At 41.2% G+C, this 20,954-nt stretch overlaps 1 protein-coding gene and 1 pseudogene across 1 annotated transcript in view; one reads left to right on the forward strand and one right to left on the reverse strand.

The window, feature by feature from the left end:
• The window catches only part of LOC139418018 (septin-8-A-like), a 37,607-nt gene extending 27,275 nt beyond the window's left edge, over nt 1-10,332 (forward strand). The window contains exons 7-10 of the mRNA XM_071167101.1: nt 1,199-1,367; nt 4,002-4,134; nt 6,639-6,808; nt 8,786-10,332. Coding sequence (XP_071023202.1) covers nt 1,199-1,367; nt 4,002-4,134; nt 6,639-6,808; nt 8,786-8,789 — 476 coding nt within the window. The 3' untranslated portion in view covers nt 8,790-10,332. The remainder of the gene's footprint in view (nt 1-1,198; nt 1,368-4,001; nt 4,135-6,638; nt 6,809-8,785) is intronic.
• A 2,124-nt stretch (nt 10,333-12,456) lies between these two features.
• LOC139419824 (cyclin-I-like) overlaps nt 12,457-20,954 on the reverse strand; it is an 85,156-nt pseudogene continuing 76,658 nt past the window's right edge.

The following is a 20,954-nucleotide window of genomic DNA, read 5'->3' on the forward strand; positions in this document are numbered from 1 at the left end:
ATAATGTTTCACGAATGCTAATCGTATATGAGATAGTGGGTGTCGAAATCATGTTATGTTGTGCTTACTTGATTGAATCTCCATCGCTAAGATAGTCAGTTTTAGTCCGAACCCCCAACCCCATAGGAAAACTGTTTTGATTGTTTTCCTAAGTCATTTGTGGGTTATTATAACCCAGAAACAGAGAAAGTCTTTACAAAAACAAAAATGACTTTTGAGGGCTTTTACTAATCTCACCCCAGGATCTCACTGCTGTTTTTTGTGACGCCCAGACGACTATGACAGATAGCAGACCGCTGGTATTTCTTCCCTCCCAGCTATTTCTGTACTGTGTGTGTGTGTGTGTGTGTGTGTGTGTGTGTGTGTGTGTGTAATGTTGGAATCCCCTGCCCTGGCGGCTCAGGGTTTCTGGGGGCTTTGGGCAGGGGTCATCACCTCAGATCTCAGCGGGGAGAGTTTACCAGAGAGGTTGTTAGATGCCAGATGTCATCAACCATTTTTTCTCCTCAAATTCTTCAAAGTGGAGTTCATTTGTTTGTGTGTCATTTCTCCCTCAAACAGTATTTTCACAGTCTCTGTTTACTGAAGGATGTTTTACCCTCACGGTGTAGTGGCTATCATGTGGAATGTAATCATGTTCCGCGCGAAATGCCTCTCTAATTGGCACTATTTTTAGCAACATCCTTACATCCAGCACAGCGCTCACAGCTGGGGTTGATATTTAGTTCCACTATATCCTACAGTATACCACTGTAGCCCATGTGCTCCCTCTGGTCTTCTCCAGGGCAAATTCTTCCCCACTTATGTCAGTCAGAAAGCAGGAAATGCTTCCTGTTCCAGTCCACACAATGGGATGCATGAGAGAGCTTTTTCTCAGAGAGTTAGTGGAACATAAACATCCAGAAGTGTAATAATGAATGTACACGAGCCTCTAGCTCAAGGGGGGGGGGGGGGGGGCAAATTACGGCCCGCCGGGCACTTCAATCCGGCCCGCGAGACATTAATAAAAACAAATATATTTTTGTCTCCCTTTTTTCTCCCCAATTTCATGGTATCCAATTGGTAGTTAGTCTTGTCTTATCGCTGCAACTCCCGTACAGATTTGGGAGAGGCGAAGGTCAAGAGCCATGTGTCCCCCGAAAGACATTAGTAACATAGGCTCATTGACATTGTATTGTCTCTGTGCTGTCCCGTCCAGTGGAGAACGAGAGCCACTGTGACTTTGTGAAGCTGCGTGAGATGCTGATCAGGGTGAACATGGAGGATCTGAGAGAGCAGACTCACGCCAGACACTACGAGCTCTACCGACGCTGCAAACTGGAGGAGATGGGATTCACAGATACAGACCCCGACTGTCAGCCGTTCAGGTGAGGCAGCAAGGCTGAGAACAGAACACACAAACAAAAATCTAATCAAATGTTATTGGTCACATACACATGGTTAGCAGATGTTAATGCAAGTGTAGCAAAATGCTTGTGCTTCTAGTTCTGACAGTGCAGTAATATTTAACAATTCACCAACAACTATCTAATACACACACATCTAAAGGGGTAAATGAGAATATGTACATACAGTGCCTTGCGAAAGTATTTGGCCCCCTTGAACTTTGCGACCTTTTGCCACATTTCAGGCTTCAAACATAAAGATATAAAACTGTATTTTTTTGTGAAGAATCAACAACAAGTGGGACACAATCATGAAGTGGAACGACATTTATTGGATATTTCAAACTTTTTTTAACAAATCAAAAACTGAAAAATTGGGCGTGCAAAATTATTCAGCCCCCTTAAGTTAATACTTTGTAGCGCCACCTTTTGCTGCGATTACAGCTGTAAGTCGCTTGGGGTATGTCTCTATCAGTTTTGCACATCGAGAGACTGACATTTTTTCCCATTCCTCCTTGCAAAACAGCTCGAGCTCAGTGAGGTTGGATGGAGAGCATTTGTGAACAGCAGTTTTCAGTTCTTTCCACAGATTCTCGATTGGATTCAGGTCTGGACTTTGACTTGGCCATTCTAACACCTGGATATGTTTATTTTTGAACCATTCCATTGTAGATTTTGCTTTATGTTTTGGATCATTGTCTTGTTGGAAGACAAATCTCCGTCCCAGTCTCAGGTCTTTTGCAGACTCCATCAGGTTTTCTTCCAGAATGGTCCTGTATTTGGCTCCATCCATCTTCCCATCAATTTTAACCATCTTCCCTGTCCCTGCTGAAGAAAAGCAGGCCCAAACCATGATGCTGCCACCACCATGTTTGACAGTGGGGATGGTGTGTTCAGCTGTGTTGCTTTTACGCCAAACATAACGTTTTGCATTGTTGCCAAAAAGTTCAATTTTGGTTTCATCTGACCAGAGCACCTTCTTCCACATGTTTGGTGTGTCTCCCAGGTGGCTTGTGGCAAACTTTAAACAACACTTTTTATGGATATCTTTAAGAAATGGCTTTCTTCTTGCCACTCTTCCATAAAGGCCAGATTTGTGCAATATACAACTGATTGTTGTCCTATGGACAGAGTCTCCCACCTCAGCTGTAGATCTCTGCAGTTCATCCAGAGTGATCATGGGCCTCTTGGCTGCATCTCTGATCAGTCTTCTCCTTGTATGAGCTGAAAGTTTAGAGGGACGGCCAGGTCTTGGTAGATTTGCAGTGGTCTGATACTCCTTCCATTTCAATATTATCGCTTGCACAGTGCTCCTTGGGATGTTTAAAGCTTGGGAAATCTTTTTGTATCCAAATCCGGCTTTAAACTTCTTCACAACAGTATCTCGGACCTGCCTGGTGTGTTCCTTGTTCTTCATGATGCTCTCTGCGCTTTTAACGGACCTCTGAGACTATCACAGTGCAGGTGCATTTATACGGAGACTTGATTACACACAGGTGGATTGTATTTATCATCATTAGTCATTAAGGTCAACATTGGATCATTCAGAGATCCTCACTGAACTTCTGGAGAGAGTTTGCTGCACTGAAAGTAAAGGGGCTGAATAATTTTGCACGCCCAATTTTTCAGTTTTTGATTTGTTAAAAAAGTTTGAAATATCCAATAAATGTCGTTCCACTTCATGATTGTGTCCCACTTGTTGTTGATTCTCCACAAAAAAAAAACAGTTTTATATCTTTATGTTTGAAGCCTGAAATGTGGCAAAAGGTCGCAAAGTTCAAGGGGGCCGAATACTTTCGCAAGGCACTGTATAAGTATATGGATGAGCGATGTCTGAGCGGCATAGGCAAGGTGCAATAGATGGTCTAAAATACAGAATATACATGTGATGTAAGATATGTAAACATTATTAAAGTGGCATTATTTAAAGTGGCATTGTTTAAAGTAACTAGTGATCCATTTATTAAAGTGTCCAGTGATTGGGTCTCAATGTAGGCAGCAGCCTCTCTGAGATAGTGATTCATGTTTAGCAGTCTGATGGCCTTGAAATTGAAAAACAGATTCTATTTCTCAGTCCCAGCTTTGATGCATCTGTACTGACCTCGCCTTCTGGATGGTAAGTGTGAACAGGCAGTGGCTCGGGTGGTTGTTGTCTATGATCTTTTTGGCCTTCCTGTGGCATCAAGTGCTGTAGGTGTCATGGAGGGCAGGTAGTTTGCCCCCGGTGATGGTGTGTAGACCTCACCACCCTCTGGAGAGCCTTGTGGTTGAGGGCGGTGCAGTTGATACAGCCGACAGGTTGCTCTCGATTGTGCATCTGTAAAAGTTTGTCAGGGTTTTGGGTGACAAGTCAAATTTCTTCAGCCTCCTGAGGTTGAAGAGGCGCTGTTGCGCCTTTTTCACCACACTTTTTGTGTGGGTGGACCATTTCAATTTGTCTGTGAAATTAACAATCAAGCTAATCATATGTTACTGGGGAAGTGGACCAATTAATCTCAGAGTTCAGCATGTAAAGATGCTCTTTCTGTGAGTGATTTAAAACCCTGTGTTAGTCAGAGGTGTACTGTAGTTAGGCTCAGATGTAGTAATCCATTTCTCTTTCTTCCCTGTCCACAGTCTCCAGGAGACCTATGAGGCCAAGAGGAAAGAGTTCATGGGAGACCTGCAGAAGAAAGAGGAGGAGATGCGACAGATGTTTGTCAACAAAGTGAAGGAGACTGAGGCAGAGCTGAAAGAGAAGGAGAGAGAGGTGAGAGTGTGGCTGCTGGCTGGGAATGGGGGATTGTGGGTGGGGGGGGGTGAAGTATTTCAGTAAATGGGTTTGCTGTCTTATTGAGGATTCAGTTCCATATACTGTAAATATGTCAGTGGTCTGCATACAGGTAACTGCCAAAAATAATGGGAACGTTATTTTGGCAGTAAATGAGGGATACAAAGAATATTGAAAGCAGTTGTGCGGTTCCTGAGTTAAGTAATTAACATACCATCATGCTTAGGGTCATGTATAAAAATGCTGGGCAGGCCATTATTTTGGTCATCATGGCTATGCCCCCATCCACAGGGCATGAGTGGTCACTGAATGGTTTGATGAGCATGAAAACGATGTAAACCATATGGCATGGACATCACAGTCACCAGATCTCAAACCAATTGAACACTTATGGGAGATACTGGAGGGACGCCTGAGACAGCGGCAGCTGAGACCACCAACATCAAAAACACAAAATGATGGAATTTATTGTGTAAGAATCCCTCCAATAGAGTTCCAGACACTTGTAGAATGTATGGTAAGATACATTGAAGCTGTTCTGGCTTGTGGTGGCCAAATGTCCCATTAAGAGACTTTATGTTGGTGTTTCCTTTATTTTGGCAGTATGTAGATAAGGTGAGCTTGACATTGAAACCTACAGTGCCTTCAGAAAGTATTTACACCTCTTGACTTTTTCCACGTTTTGTTGTGTTACAGCCTGAATTTTAAGTTTATTAAATTGAGATTTGGTGTCACTGATCTACACACAATAGCCCATAACGTCAAAGTGGAATTGTGTTTTTAGAAATGTTTATAAATTAATAAAAAATGAAAAGCTGAAATGTCTTGCTTAACAAGTCACATAAGTAGCTTGGACTCACTATTAGGGGCAGCAGGTAGCCTAGTGGTTAGAGCATTGGGCCAGTAACAGAAAGGTTGCTGGATCAAATCCCCGAGATGACAAGGTTAAATTCTGTCGCTCTGCCCCTGAACAAGGCAGCTACTGTTCCCCAGAGGGCCGTCATTGTAAATAGAAATTTGTTCTTAACTGACTTTCCTAGTTAAATAAAGAGTACATTTAAAAAATAATAATAATTACAAATTTGAATGACTACCTCATCTCTGTACCCCACACATATGTAAGGTCGAGCAGTGAGTGGTTCGCAAAGAAGGTCACCAATTGGTAGATGGGTCAAAAATAAAATAAGACATTGACTATCCTTCTGTGCATGGTGAAGTTGTCAATTACACTTTGGATGGTGTATCAATACACCCAGTCACTACAAAGATACAGGCGCCCTTCCTAACTCAGTTTCCAGAGTGGAAGGAAATCGCTCAGGGATTTCACCATGAGGCCAATGGTGACTTTAAAACAGTTAGAGTTTAATGGCGTTGATAGGAGAGAACTGAGGATGGATCAACAACATTGAAGGAAGCCTGTACAGAACACACATATTCCAAAACATGCATCCTGTTTGCAATAAGGCACTAAAGTAATTCTGCAAAAAAATGTGGCAAAATAAATGAACTTTTTGTCCTGAATAAAAAGCGTTATGTTTGTGGGGTCCCGAGTGGTGCAGCGGTCTAAGGCACTGCATCAGTGATTCCTGGTTTGATTCCAGAACCGGCTGTGATTGGGAGTCCCATGATGCGGTGGACAATTGGCCCAGCGTTGTCCAGGTTAGGGTTTGGCCGGGGTAGACCATCAGTGTAAATAAGAATCTGTTCTTAACTGACTTGCCTAGTTAAATAAAGGTTTAAAAAAAGGACAAGGGAGGTTTTTTGATGATTAAAAGAATCGGAAAAGGGCTAATCACAGGAAAAATCCTAGAGGAAAACCTGTTTCAGTCTGCTTTCCACCAGACACCGGGAGACACATTCACCTTTCAGCAGGACAATAACCTAAAACACAAGGCCAAATATACACTGGAGTTGCTTACCAAGATGTCATTGAATGTTCCTGAGTGGCCTAGTTAGTTTTGACTTAAATCGTCTTGAAAATCTATGGCAAGACTTGAAAATGGTTTTCTAGCAATGATCAACAACCAACTTGACCGAGCATGAATACTTTTTTAAAGAATTATGGGCAAATATTGTACAATCCAGTGGAGCAAAGCCCTTAAAGATGTACAGCTGTAATTGCAGCCAAATGTGATTTTAACATGTCTTGACTCAGGAGGTTGAATATGTATCTAATCAAGATATGAGTGTATAATTTTCTGTTAATAAAAAATTAAGTAAAACATTTTCTGCCACTTTGACATTAGAGTATTTTGTGTAGATCGTTGATTAAAAAAAAGTAAATTAAATCCATTTTAATCACACTTTGTAACACAGGAAAATGTGGAAAAAGTCAAGGGGTGTGAATACTTTCTGAAGGCACTGTACATACAGTAAAATGTAACAGGGCATGTTTATACCTGTGCAGAACTTTCAATATGTGATTGGATTGTGGATAAAGTTTTAGCTCTTGGCCTGATAGCATCTCTTTCTGCCGCTATCAGTTACACAACAAGTTTGAGCAGCTGAAGCACATGCACCAGGAGGAGAAGAGGAAGGTGGAGGAGAAGAGGCGAGACCTGGAGGAGGAAATGAACGCCTTCAACCACAGGAAAGTGGCAGCTGAGACATTGTCCTTAGCCCAGCCACTCAAGAAGGACAAGGACAAAAAAAAGTAAGTGCTTTCCATTCATCTCTTTTCATCTCCCTCTCTCTCCCTATATTCCTCCCAAACCTCAACCTCTCTTACGTTAGGTTTAGCTTTCACACCCTTTTTCCCCAAGAGGAGCGAATTGAGATCGCAGGGAGTAGTGGATTGACTTAAACTATGTGAGAAGCAGAAGCTGTAAAGAGCTGTCTGAGTCCGTGTCCTGATCATATGTGGTATTTTTCTCTGCTCCCCCTAAGTTCCATACCAGGGTGCAGTGTTTATTGTATACTGAAATAGAGTTATGTGAATATGAGCAGACATGGAAAATACCTAAACTTTGCAGCTCCTGGTTGGAGAGGCAGGTTCTCTGTGAGGCAACATCTAGTAGTGGATAATACACTGGGTGTACCTAATAAACTGAGTACTGAGTTTATATACAAGTATGTAGACTTCCTTTCAAATTAATGGATTCTGCTATGTCAGCCACACCAGTTGCTGACAGCTCTATAGAATCTAGCACACAGCCATAGCTAAACATTGGCAGTAGAATGGCCTGTACTGAAGAGCTCAGTGACTTTCAACTTGGCACTGTCATAGGATGCCACCTTTCCAACAAGTCAGTTTGTCAAATTTCTGGCCTGCTAGAGATGCACCGGTCATTTGTAAGGGCTGTTATTGTGAAGTGGAAACTTCTAGGAGGAACAACGGCTCAGACGCGAGGTGGTAGGCCACACAAGCTCACAGAACCGGACCGCTGTTCTCGGTTGCAACACTGACTACCGAGTTCCAAACTGCCGCTGGAAGCAACATCAGCACAAGAACTGTTTGTTGGGAGCTTTGTGAGCAGTCGCACGCACACAAGCCGAAGTTCACAATGCCCAATGTCAAGCATGGGCTGGAGTGGTGTAAAGCTCACCGCAATTGGACTCTAGAGCAGTGGAAACGCGTTCTCTGGAGTGATGAATCACGCTACCTGCCCCAATGCATAGTGCCAACTGTACAGTTTGGTGGAGGGGGAATAATGGTCTGGGGCTGTTGACCATGGTTCGGGCTAGGCCCCTTAGTTCCAGTAAAGGGAAATCTTAACGCTTCACCATACAATGACATTCTAGATGATTCTGTTTGGGGAAGGCCTTTTCCTGTTTCAGCATCACAATGCCCCAGTGCACAAAGCGAGGTCCATACAGAAGTGGTTTGTCGAGATTGGTGTAGAAGAACTTGACTGGCCTGCACAGAGCCCTGATCTCAACCCATCAAACACCTTTGGGATGAATTGGAACGCCGACTGTGAGCCAGGACTAATCGCCCAACATCCGTGCTCGACCTCACTAATGCTCTTGTGGCTGAATGGAAGCAAATCCCCACATCTAGGGGAAAACCTTCCCAGAACAGTGGAGGCTGTTATAGCAGCAAATGGCAGACCAACTCCATATTAATGCCCAAGATTTTGGAATGAGATGTTCGACAAGCAGGTGTCTGCATACTTTGGGCCATGTAGTGTATGTGCAATGGCAGTTATATTAGTGAAACAGTTGATCCATTTTGGGGTTAGTCTGACAGATTCTGTAGTTCGAGGTAGTGCTTGGATTTTTTTTAACTACATTATTATAGGCCAAAGGAATGTTTTAGTTGAGAAACCCCGTTTTTATGTTAGAACTTTACATTTACAGTGCCATAAAGGGTTTTTCTTCACAATGGGTTTGAAGGGCTCCCTCCCTTGACAGCTCTGAGAATTGCCACTCTTTCATTTATTCTGCTGTACTGAAGTTATGATTCTCTGAGGGACAATCCACTTATTTTCTCTATTCTTTCATTTCACTTTCATTATACTTTACCTTCATGAAGTCAGACATTTTTCTGAAAGAATGTGAATGTGGTATGCATTTTCACTGCATGATTTCACTGCATAATTTCACTGCATGATTTCACTGCATGATTTCACTGCAGTGTTTTCGTTAACTTTATTTTGTCATTGTCATTTCCTTTGTAATTTTCTTTCAGTTAATATACGGGCCCAAGCCAACCATGGATTTGTCTTCCATCGTCATAGCGACGTCAACGTTTTATTTTCTATACATTCCTTCATGGCAATGTACACATGGACCAAAGATGCTGATGGGACAGGATATGAAGAGATTGAGCGAGAGAGCTGACTCGCTGAAAGGGGCCACTCCCTTCTAGGATCATTCATGTTATGATTTGTCTTCTTTTCTTTTTTTTTAATACATTTTGTTCGGTTTTTCTTTTTCTTGTTTGAGACTTACTGATCTGTTTTGCTCACCATCACTGGTTTGGTGACAGAAGGCACAACAAATCATGGACTTTCAACATGCAATGCTTTTTGGTACTGACATGTATTACCTTGTTCTCCCATGTTGTCAGTTAATGTAATGTTAATAGCTAAGCATTTACTGGTAGTGTAGGTGGACTCAACTCACCACCAGCCATACACCAGTGTTCCTCTATCTGACGTTAGACAGTGGCCATACACCAGTGTTCTGCTATCTGACGTTAGACAGTGGCCATACACCAGTGTTCCTCTATCTGACGTTAGACAGTGGCCATACACCAGTGTTCTGCTATCTGACGTTAGACAGTGGCCATACACCAGTGTTCTGCTATCTGACGTTAGACAGTGGCCATACACCAGTGTTCCTCTATCTGACGTTAGACAGTGGCCATACACCAGTGTTCTGCTATCTGACGTTAGACAGTGGCCATACACCAGTGTTCTGCTATCTGACGTTAGACAGTGGCCATACACCAGTGTTCTGCTATCTGACGTTAGACAGTGGCCATACACCAGTGTTCTGCTATCTGACGTTAGACAGTGGCCATACACCAGTGTTCTGCTATCTGACGTTAGACAGTGGCCATACACCAGTGTTCCTCTATCTGACGTTAGACAGTGGCCATACACCAGTGTTCTGCTATCTGACGTTAGACAGTGGCCATACACCAGTGTTCTGCTATCTGACGTTAGACAGTGGCCATACACCAGTGTTCTGCTATCTGACGTTAGACAGTGGCCATACACCAGTGTTCCTCTATCTGACGTTAGACAGTGGCCATACACCAGTGTTCTGCTATCTGACGTTAGACAGTGGCCATACACCAGTGTTCTGCTATCTGACGTTAGACAGTGGCCATACACCAGTGTTCCTCTATCTGACGTTAGACAGTGGCCATACACCAGTGTTCCTCTATCTGACGTTAGACAGTGGCCATACACCAGTGTTCTGCTATCTGACGTTAGACAGTGGCCATACACCAGTGTTCTGCTATCTGACGTTAGACAGTGGCCATACACCAGTGTTCTGCTATCTGACGTTAGACAGTGGCCATACACCAGTGTTCTGCTATCTGACGTTAGACAGTGGCCATACACCAGTGTTCCTCTATCTGACGTTAGACAGTGGCCATACACCAGTGTTCCTCTATCTGACGTTAGACAGTGGCCATACACCAGTGTTCCTCTATCTGACGTTAGACAGTGGCCATACACCAGTGTTCTGCTATCTGACGTTAGACAGTGGCCATACACCAGTGTTCCTCTATCTGACGTTAGACAGTGGCCATACACCAGTGTTCCTCTATCTGACGTTAGACAGTGGCCATACACCAGTGTTCCTCTATCTGACGTTAGACAGTGGCCATACACCAGTGTTCTGCTATCTGACGTTAGACAGTGGCCATACACCAGTGTTCTGCTATCTGACGTTAGACAGTGGCCATACACCAGTGTTCCTCTATCTGACGTTAGACAGTGGCCATACACCAGTGTTCCTCTATCTGACGTTAGACAGTGGCCATACACCAGTGTTCTGCTATCTGACGTTAGACAGTGGCCATACACCAGTGTTCTGCTATCTGACGTTAGACAGTGGCCATACACCAGTGTTCCTCTATCTGACGTTAGACAGTGGCCATACACCAGTGTTCCTCTATCTGACGTTAGACAGTGGCCATACACCAGTGTTCTGCTATCTGACGTTAGACAGTGGCCATACACCAGTGTTCCTCTATCTGACGTTAGACAGTGGCCATACACCTTATAGTGTGGGGGTCTGAATTCTGTGCCAAACTAGACCAGACCGTAGTCATGAATAGTAATAACAAAACTGATATAAGTACAATACCTGTATATTTATATTTTTGCAAACACGTATATGTAGGTACCATCGAGTAAACTAGTCCTAAAATATACAATAAATACTGGTGCTGTTTTATATTCATCCAGAAACATGTATGTGAATATTCTGAGCTTACGTGGCTTTATTAAAACGTATATGATGAAGCACATAATGCTGTATGTTTGTGATGTACCATGTGAGAAGTCAGTTTACACTACCCATATGCAAAGCAGCGTCTAATAGAGGCCACGACTTGCAGTAGAAATGTTTACATCGAAAGGCTAGAAGAAAGATGTACTCACTTTTTATTGGAAATAAATGCAAGCCCTCGCCTTGGATGTGTCCCTATCCCATGATTTATTTGATTAAGAGAACTAGTGTGTAGTTCGAGAGAGACGACAGCTGTTATTTTTGCATACCTGCTCAATACCCCCTTTGAGAAGTTGTTCAGTAGGTAAGTTTAGGCCAATAGAAATGGAGAGCTCATGGTATCCATGCAGTAAGGAGTAGCCCTCTGGTTTTAACCTTTCCCTTTGGGAAATGGGCCATGACCAATGGTTGAAAGAGGATGTTACTCTGTGCTCTAACCCACCACATGCTGACCTCTGCAGTGGGTTAGCCCTCAGCTGCTGGGTGAGGTTCGTGCTGTGCCTGTGTCATCCAGACAGTTACAGCTCACTGATGACCCTGTCGTACTCCTCCCAGCTAACCTCAAAGCACTTCCCTATTGAAGGGTTCTTTTAACTACTTCATTTGACAAAATGTTTATTTGTTAGGCCTTTATGAGCAAATGTCAATTTCAACCGAAGGCTTTTGTTGACATAACTCCATGTCATTTGCTTTAAGCTACTGCCTTTTCAAATCACAAGTTGCATTATGATGGGATGAAAGATGTGCTTTGTACGTGTCTTATTGGATTTGGGAGGGGGAACATTTATTTACTGGATTGTAAGAGGTTTGAGCAGGAATTCTATTTTCTCCTGAGGGCAAATTCAAAAACATGATTATAAAACCCAACCCAAAGTAGAACAGAGCTCTGTCATCCATTTACCAACATGACCAATTGAAATGGCAGACTATATTGCATAATCATGTGTATGGAATTCAGTTATTTTGCCAGTTTGGAAAAGGTGGAAAGGGATGATGGCTTATGGATAATTTTCATTAACAAGTGTGATCATGTAATGTTTCTCTGTTATAGCTTCATTCTGGGGACAAAAGAGTAACATAGCTGCTTTATCAGAAACGACCGAAGAGATCGTCACACAATTTGGAAAACCGTAACATCAATGACAATGAATTAGACAGCATTACAATACTCCACTGTATCCCAAACCTAAGTTCAATGCTAGTGGTAAATAAAGAAGCACGTGTTATAACACTACCTCACATTGCTTCTGAGATGTGACCACCTTTAAATGAATAATAAAACGTCTTTGCAGCACATTGTCACTTGTAAATAAAGCATTTTGTAAAAGTAGTTAGTGAATAACTTGGAGGTCAACAGAACAAACATGTTTTAGTACAAGGAAGTAAAAACTAAAAATATTGTATATTAAAAGCTCTAAATAGGTAAGGAAGAGGCAGTTCCACGTTCATGATAAAGTATTCTATGTCCTCAATCGCAAAATATAAACACAAACCCCCACACATGCACTCAGACCTGTTCATCAGTCCAACAGGATATTGGCTGACATTCTGGTGGGCCTCATGGGGGACCCTGCTGACCTCCAGAACCAACACGTCATTGTATAGGCACCCAAAACCATCGTAGAACTTGTGTCTCCCGGTCTGCCTGAGTCCCAGTCTCCCTGCAGGCCCCCCTGGTGCTGCTTGGTCATGTTAAAATATGTACACTTCTGTGGCTGGCAGGGAGAACTCCAGGCTGGTGAGGTACTTATTATTTGTCAACCATCTCCTTGCAGTGGATGCTCTGAATCTGGCGCAGAAAAACAAACATCACAAGAGATTTTGTCAAATGAAAACACATGATAGATGTAGTTAATTGTGTGTGGGGGTTCAATGTTTTAAACTCAACTGTAAAAAATAAAATATATTGATAGACATACAGTATGGTATGAACCAACCAGGAACATAGACAGACCTGTCTTATTGATAAAGCGAGAACAGAGGTGTTATTGTGAACTGAATATATATACACACACACACACACACAGTACCACTCAAAGGTTTGGACACACCTACTCATTCAAGGGTTTTTCTTTATTTTTACTATATTATACATTGTAGAATAATAGTGAAGACATCAAAACTATGAAATAACACAGTAACCAAGAAAGTGTTAAACAAATAAAAGAAACAAGCATTTATTTGGTCTGCAATCTGAGGCTGGTAACTAATGAACTGATCCTCTGCAGCAGAGGTAACTCTGGGTCTTTCCTGTGGTGGTCCTCATGAGAGCCAGTTTCATCATAGCAGAGGTAACTCTGGGTCTTTCCTGTGGTGGTCCTCATGAGAGCCAGATTCATCATAGCAGAGGTAACTCTGGGTCTTTCCTGTGGTGGTCCTCATGAGAGCCAGATTCATCATAGCAGAGGTAACTCTGGGTCTTTCCTGTGGTGGTCCTCATGAGAGCCAGTTTCATCATAGCAGAGGTAACTCTGGGTCTTCATTTCCTGTGGTGGTCCTCATGAGAGACAGTTTCATCACAGTGCTTGATGGTTTTTGTGACTGTACTTGAAACAACATTTTCCAGATTGACTAACCTGCATGTCTTAAAGTAATGATGGACTGTTGTTTCTCTATGCTTATTTGAGCTGTTCTTGTCATAATATGGAGTTGGTCTTTTACCAAATAGGGCTATATTCTGCATACCACCCCTACCTTGTCACAACAACTGATTGGCTCAAACACATTAAGGAAAGAAATTCCAGATATTAACTTTTAATAAGGCCTTCCCGGTGACTACCTCATGAAGCTGGTTGAGAGAATGCCAAGAGTGTACACAGCTGTTATCAAGGCAACGGGTGGCTACTTTGAAGAATCTCAAATATATTTTGATTTGTTTAACACTTTCTTGGTTACTGTGTTATTTCATAGTATTGATGTCTTCACTATTATTCTACAATGTAGAAAATAGTAAAAATAAAGAAAAACCCTGGAATGAGTAGGTGTGGCTGAAACATTTGACTGGTACTGTATAAATACTACCTCTAACATACTTTTCTAATATTTACTTACATGAGCACCAACTTGGTCAAATAATTACACAGCTAACACTAAAGCACAACACCAAACAGTCTCAAGCGTTTTGAACAGTGTGAGGGGTGGCGATAGCGGCAAAGAGAGGCGTTGCGTGTCTTACTTGTGTTTTCCTCAGCAGATCGGCGAAGACGGAGAACCAGTCTGGGGTGAGTCTCTCCAACTCCAAGGTAATGATGGCCAAGACCAGTGTGGAGCCTTTGAAATGCGACAGCTGGTGGCAGGCCATACAGTGCTGCACATGCCTGGTCCACAATGCCACCTGGAAGCAAGGCCTCTTCTGAGTCTCAGGACCCATGGTAGGAAGGTGGGGATGTCTAGAGATCAACGGCATTGAACTGCAATCATACAGAAAAATGGAGACCAAAATTCCTACATATCCACCCACCGTTAAATTCATTCAATCATCACCAATTCATATCGATCATGGACAATTTTCCACTTCTTCCCTTTACCAGCCATTCCCATATTACATTGCAATCTTAGTAACCCCCCCCCCCCCCCCCCCTCAAATGTGTTACGGTGGAAAGTATGTGCCAATATCCCTATAGATAGTACCCATTGTGATTTGAAAGACAATGGAGACATGACTACACCAAATCACATTTTATTGGTTGCATACACTTTATTTAAGTTCAATGCAAGGTACATTTTCAGGGGAATGTAATTGTGAAATACTTATTGTTGGAAAGTATTTATTTGAAAAGTATTAAGAGGAAATTTATTTGTATTTTACTAGAATTTTTTTTATGTATCATGTTTCTTTTTTTAAATTCTACAATACTTTTTGTATTTTGTAATAATATTACCTATTGTGAGCTAGGACAATATGGAATAGTTCTTATGGATTACACTATAATCTACACACAACTAACTGGTGTTCCTCAACCTCTGAAATATTTTAGTATTCAGCGCAATGTTATGTTGTTATAATTTGAGGACATTTTTCCTTTGGCCCTGGTTTGAAACAACACTAAACACTAATTCACACAGACAGAATTCTATTCCAGAGTTTTTTGGCCAATGGTTGTGGTTTGTGAAGATAACATTGCAGAGTCGTCTTACATTAAAACAAAGAAAGATTTAAGATGGAAATAACTATTACTAAAGGATTAAATATGTCTGGTAGTGCAATTAGTATTTAATGCTTATTTGACTTCCAGTTTGTAGAGTGTAGTATAAAGTATGGATCTTTCCAAGAAGTCAAACTCCAGTGTGCCAAATCTGAAAATATGCAGCATGGAATTTAACTAGACTAAATGTGCATACCTGACCGCATGGTACTATTCCAGTTCATCTAGGCCAGTGGTATTCGAAGTCTGGGTTGTGACCCCAGGGGGAACTGCAGTGGGGTTGCCAAAATTATGATATACATTTTTTTGGAACAAAAAAAATGAAGAGTACAGATTATTGTATGGGACAATATAGAAATATTTTTGAGAAAGATAATTAGAAAAATGCTATTTCATTTAGTAAATATATTTATTGGTTTCTTTTCATTTTGATAAGAGATGAAAATGTAATGAATTAAAGGTTATTGGTTGATGTAAAAATCGGAATATACCGATTTAAGGTCGTGCCATTAGATTTGGGGTGGGTTTGCAAGTAATTCTTATAGAAAAAAAATGGGGTCCCTAGAAATTCTGGCTGAAAAAAAAATGGGGTTCCCGCTGAACATTTTTGAATACCACTGATCTAGGTTATGCGTTTTGTTAAGATTGTACTTGGGAGTGGGTTAGACAAATTCTATATCAAATGGCTCTCCCTTTGTTAGCAACCAGGGTTCTACTTTACAGTCAGATAAGTGCCTTGGCCTGATATATGATCTACAGAGCACTCAATCCCCATGTTTTAGACGACAGCTTTCCAATGGTGTCAAGTGTGGACAGAGACATACCACAGGGGGGCACAAGTCAAATCAATGCACAATTTATAGGACCAATTCTCCAAGGGGGGGGGAGAAGTTAACAATGGACATCTTTGACGAGATGAAGTGTGTGTGTCCCTTGTGCTTTTCTACTGTTGTGTGAGCCCTTCAAAGCAGCGAGGACGTTTTAACGGCTACTTACCATGCAAAGGAAGTCGATTGGTGTCGTGGCGTACAGGTCCCAGTTCAGCTCATCTAGTATAAAACTCTCCATGCAAAGAATCTCAGCTATTGAAAAGTTGCATCCGCTCTGCACAACAAGGTCCTTGACTGACCCAATCACCTGCTTTAACAGACAGCAACAAGGAAGCCAATAAATGTATTGTAATAAACAAACATTGTGTTGTTTTTTGATCGATTATAAGAAAGAATACACTTGTTCTGTGTTTACTGTTAAATTATGTTTTGATGTTAAATTTACAAGAGATTAAAAAATCCCACCTCATCCTCCTTGTAGATTCTAATCTTAAAGACTGGCACTTTACAAGCACCTCTCCCTGACCAGTGCACCCTCCAATAAAGCCATCAAAACGTTGCTTCTTGAAAGCTCCTGGGTTCTTCAACGTGACCTTGGTGCTGGCCAGGTTTCTCCATCACCTGAGAGGGACACACTGTTTAGTGTTACAGGCCATGACATTTACAATGAGATTATGATATGCGTCACAGAATTGCTAAACACAATTGAAGATTTCAAAAAAATCATAGGCTACATTGAACATCCACGTCATAAATACTTTGTAACAAAACCCTGTCTGAAATGTATTAGGTTACAGTGTCCAATCAAAAATAGCACTAGTATTTGTTTTCTTCCTCGCAAAAGGTTAAACATGTCACTTGTCCCACGCTGGAAATTTCAAATTTGGATAGAGTGAATACACAATTCTAAACACCTGATTTCTGAACAGAATATACCCACTGAATGGATTGTGGATAAGGTCCGAAGTGATTTGTCAACAGTGTAGCTACAAGCTCATAAAGCGCTCCATTGATGGATTGAATACAGGAAATCAAGAAATACGCGTTATATTTTTGTAAACAATGCACGCCATTTTCTGCTTTTTTTGCGCGCGGTGTACAAAAACATTGCACATTTTTAAAGTAATGTAATCTAAGTTCTGCGCAAAGCTACTTTGGTTTATTATGCACAAAACAGAACACACAACATGGGTGGGATAGTGAGCAGCTGGTCGCAGCTACAGCCAATTATTGCATGCTGAGCTCTTTCTACCTATTTCTTCAATCAATCAGTCTTCCTACCTCTTCCGTTCGAAATGCAGGTATGTTATTCTTTGACAACAGGCGTATTTATGTTCAAGTTTTAATCTTCCATGTTTACCATAGCAAAATGATTAAATCAAACAAGATGGAATGTTGTCAGTAAAATATTGCAGGATAGCTCACACTTAATTCCATGCAGTCTTATACTGACAAACACACAAAAAAACAGCATAAACACGGGAAAAAATTAAATAGAAATAAAGCCACCACAATAAGAGAACCCAAATCCAGCCCCTATGCCTACCTTTTCGTCATGCCAGGGGTCAAAGATACGAGAACAGTCATAAAACGTCGAACCTCCACCGAAAATGGACCTACAAAATGTACTGTAATAAGTATCAAATAATATATTATTTGAGCTACTTTTTGTATGTGCATGAAATCAAGTTATTATTCTGAGTATTGTTTTCAAACTGAAACCTAATCAGGTTGTTTTCCTTCAGTACTCTCTTGAGAGTACAGAAAATGGGGACATTACATTATAAAGGGGCCTACAGTGGGCAGTAGGCTATGCTTACCTGTTTTGGTTGTTCTCCCTCAACCACTATTCTGAAACCATTTTGTATTATTTAGATTCACAGGAATACAACACAAAACAACTGCAGCAAACAACTGCTTAGGCTTAGATGTAAGCATAGAAAGGTTGAGTGTTAGGCCACTGCATAGGATGGAAATAATTTGACCATTTACAGACATGGCACAGATCAGTGATATCACAAAACAAGTAGGTCTAATACCACTTTTGCAGTAATGCTGACAATTGATATGTAACGGATGTGAATCGGCTAGCTTAGTTTGCGGTGCGCGCTAAATAGCGTTTCAATCGGTGACGTCACTTGCTCTGAGACCTTGAAGTAGTAGTTCCCCTTGCCCTGCAAGGGCCGCGGCTTTTGTGGAGCGATGGGTAACGATGCTTCGTGGGTGACTGTTGTTGATGTGTGCAGAGGGTCCCTGGTTCGTGCCCGGGTATGGGCGAGGGGACGGTCTAAAGTTATACTGTTACACATATTTCCCATCAATAACATGGCTTTACATGACAGTCAGTACTTTCGGTGAGTAGGTCTTCTTCCCACGCTCATCTCTGGATATCTGCAAAAATAAACACACAGCTGACACTGATAAGTTGCGGTAGTTGAGGTCAGCCTTGAATTTGATAAGACAATATATGCACTACCGCTCAAAAGTTTGGGGTCACTTAGAAATGTCCTTGTTTTCCAGGAAAACATACATGAAATTAGTTGCAAAATGAATAGGACATATAGTCAAGATGTTGACAAGGTTATAAGTAATAATTTTTTATTTAAATAATAATAGGGTTTTTTAAACTTTGCTTTCGTCAAAGAATCCTCCATTGGCAGCAATTACCGACTTGCAGACCTTTGGCATTCTAGTTGTCAATTTGTTGAAGTAATCTGAAGAGATTTAACCCCATGCTTCCTGAAGTGAGATCCGGTGTCTGTGCTGGCCACTCCATTATAGACAGAATACCAGCTGACTGCTTCTTCCCTAAATAGTTCTTGCATATTTTGGAGCTGTGCTTTGGGTCATTGTCCTGTTGTAGGAGGAAATTGGCTCAAATTAAGCGCCTTCCACAGGGTATGGCATGGCGTTGCAAAATGGAGTGATAGCCTTCCTCCTTCAAGATCCCTTTTACCCTGTACAAATCTCCCACTTTACCACCATCAAAGCACCCCAAGACCATCACATTTCCTCCACCATGACTGACAGATGGCGTCAAGCACACCTCCAGCATCTTTAAAAAAAAAATCTGCTTCTCACGAATGTTCTTCTTTGTGATCCGAACACCTCAAACTTCGTCTGACAATAACACTTTCATCCAATCTTCCTCTGTCCAGTGTCTGTGTTCTTTTACCCATCTTAAAATGTTATTTTTATTGGCCAGTCTGAGATATGGCTTTTTCTTTGCAACACTGCCTAGAAGTCCAGCCTCCCGGAGTCGCCTCTTCACTATTGACGTTGAGACCGGTGTTTTGCGGGTACTATTTAATAAAGCTCCCAGATGAAGACTTGTGAGGCTTCTGTTTCTCAAACTAGACACTCTAATGTACTTGTCCTCTTGCTCAGTTGTGTACGGGGGCCTCCCACTCCTCTTTCCATTTTGGTTAGGGCCAGTTTACACTGTTCTGTGAAGGGAGTAGCACACAGAGTTGTACAAGATCTTCAGTTTCTTGGCAACTTCTCACATGGTATAGCCTTCATTTCTCAGAACAAGAATAGACTGAAGAGTTTCAGAAGAAAGTCCTTTGTTTCTGGCCATTTTGAGCCTGTAATCGAACCCACAAATGCTGATGCTGAAAATACTCAACTAGTCTGAAAAAAAGGCCAGTTTTATTGCTTCTTTAATTAGCACAACAGTTTTCATCTGTGCTAACATAATTGCAAAAGTGTTTTCTAATGATCAATTATCCTTTTAAAATGATAAACTTGGATTAGCTAACACAATGTTCCATTGGAACACAGGAGTGATGATTGCTGATAATGGGCCTCTGTACATCTATGTAGATATTCCATTAAACAAATCAGCCGTTTCCAGCTACAATAGTCATTTACAACATTAATAATGTCTACACTAGAGGTCGACCGATTATGATTTTTCAACGACGATACCGATACCAATTATTGAAGGACCAAAAAAGCAGATTACGATTTTTTTGTTGTTGTTATTATTATTATAATTTTTTGTTTTGTTTATTTGTAATAATGACAATTACAACAATACTGAATTATCACTTATTTTAACTTAATATAATACATAAATAAAATCAATTTAGCCTCAAATAAATAATGAGACATGTTCAATTTGGTTTAAATAATGCAAAAACAAAGTGTTGGAGAAGAAAGTAAAAGTGCAATATGTGCCATGTAAGAAAGCTAACGTTTAAGTTTCTTGCTCAGAACATGAGAACATATGAAAGCTGGTGGTTCCTTTATTTAGTGTACAAAACATATGTTCTTTCTTTTTAGTTTAAAGCTATTGTTGGGTTTTATCTCTGATGTCAGTGAGGTTTAGTATCCGGTTGCTTTTGTTCTGTTTTCATCAGCCCACCACACCATAGTATACTAGGTAACAGCAATGCATTTGCTGTTGTGCTACCTACTGTATCAATCCATCAAGATAACCTTAGGAAGAAACAAAGAAGGAAAAAGAAGTTAGCGCAAATAGATGAATGATTTATATTTACCATTTGTATTGTGTAACTTTCACTGTTAATTATATTAAATGGACGATAATAAAGGTTAAGGACAATATTAAATGGAAAATTTCATTTTTGTTGCCTTGTAAGGAGTCCATGGACAAAGACAGTGCAGTCCACACTTTCGGTTGGTATATGTAGCCATTGCCACTATTGGCTAACATTTTCCAACCAACCAATGTAGTCAATGTACCCTTGGGCCTGGCTCCACTAGGGGCCAAAAGGTGGCTTAGCCCCCTCAGCTGAAACTTGTGCCCCTTCAGTTTTAGTTTTATGTCCCGATATAAAAATAGAAAAAAACTTCAAATGATGCAATGTGTCAGCACAATTGATAGAGTTCACCACGGTGTGTGTAGGAGGGCCACTGGGGCGGTTAGGAATGACTCCTTTGGGTT

The sequence above is a fragment of the Oncorhynchus clarkii genome, chromosome 10, assembly GCF_045791955.1.
Source record: "Oncorhynchus clarkii lewisi isolate Uvic-CL-2024 chromosome 10, UVic_Ocla_1.0, whole genome shotgun sequence".
NCBI lineage: Eukaryota > Metazoa > Chordata > Actinopteri > Salmoniformes > Salmonidae > Oncorhynchus > Oncorhynchus clarkii.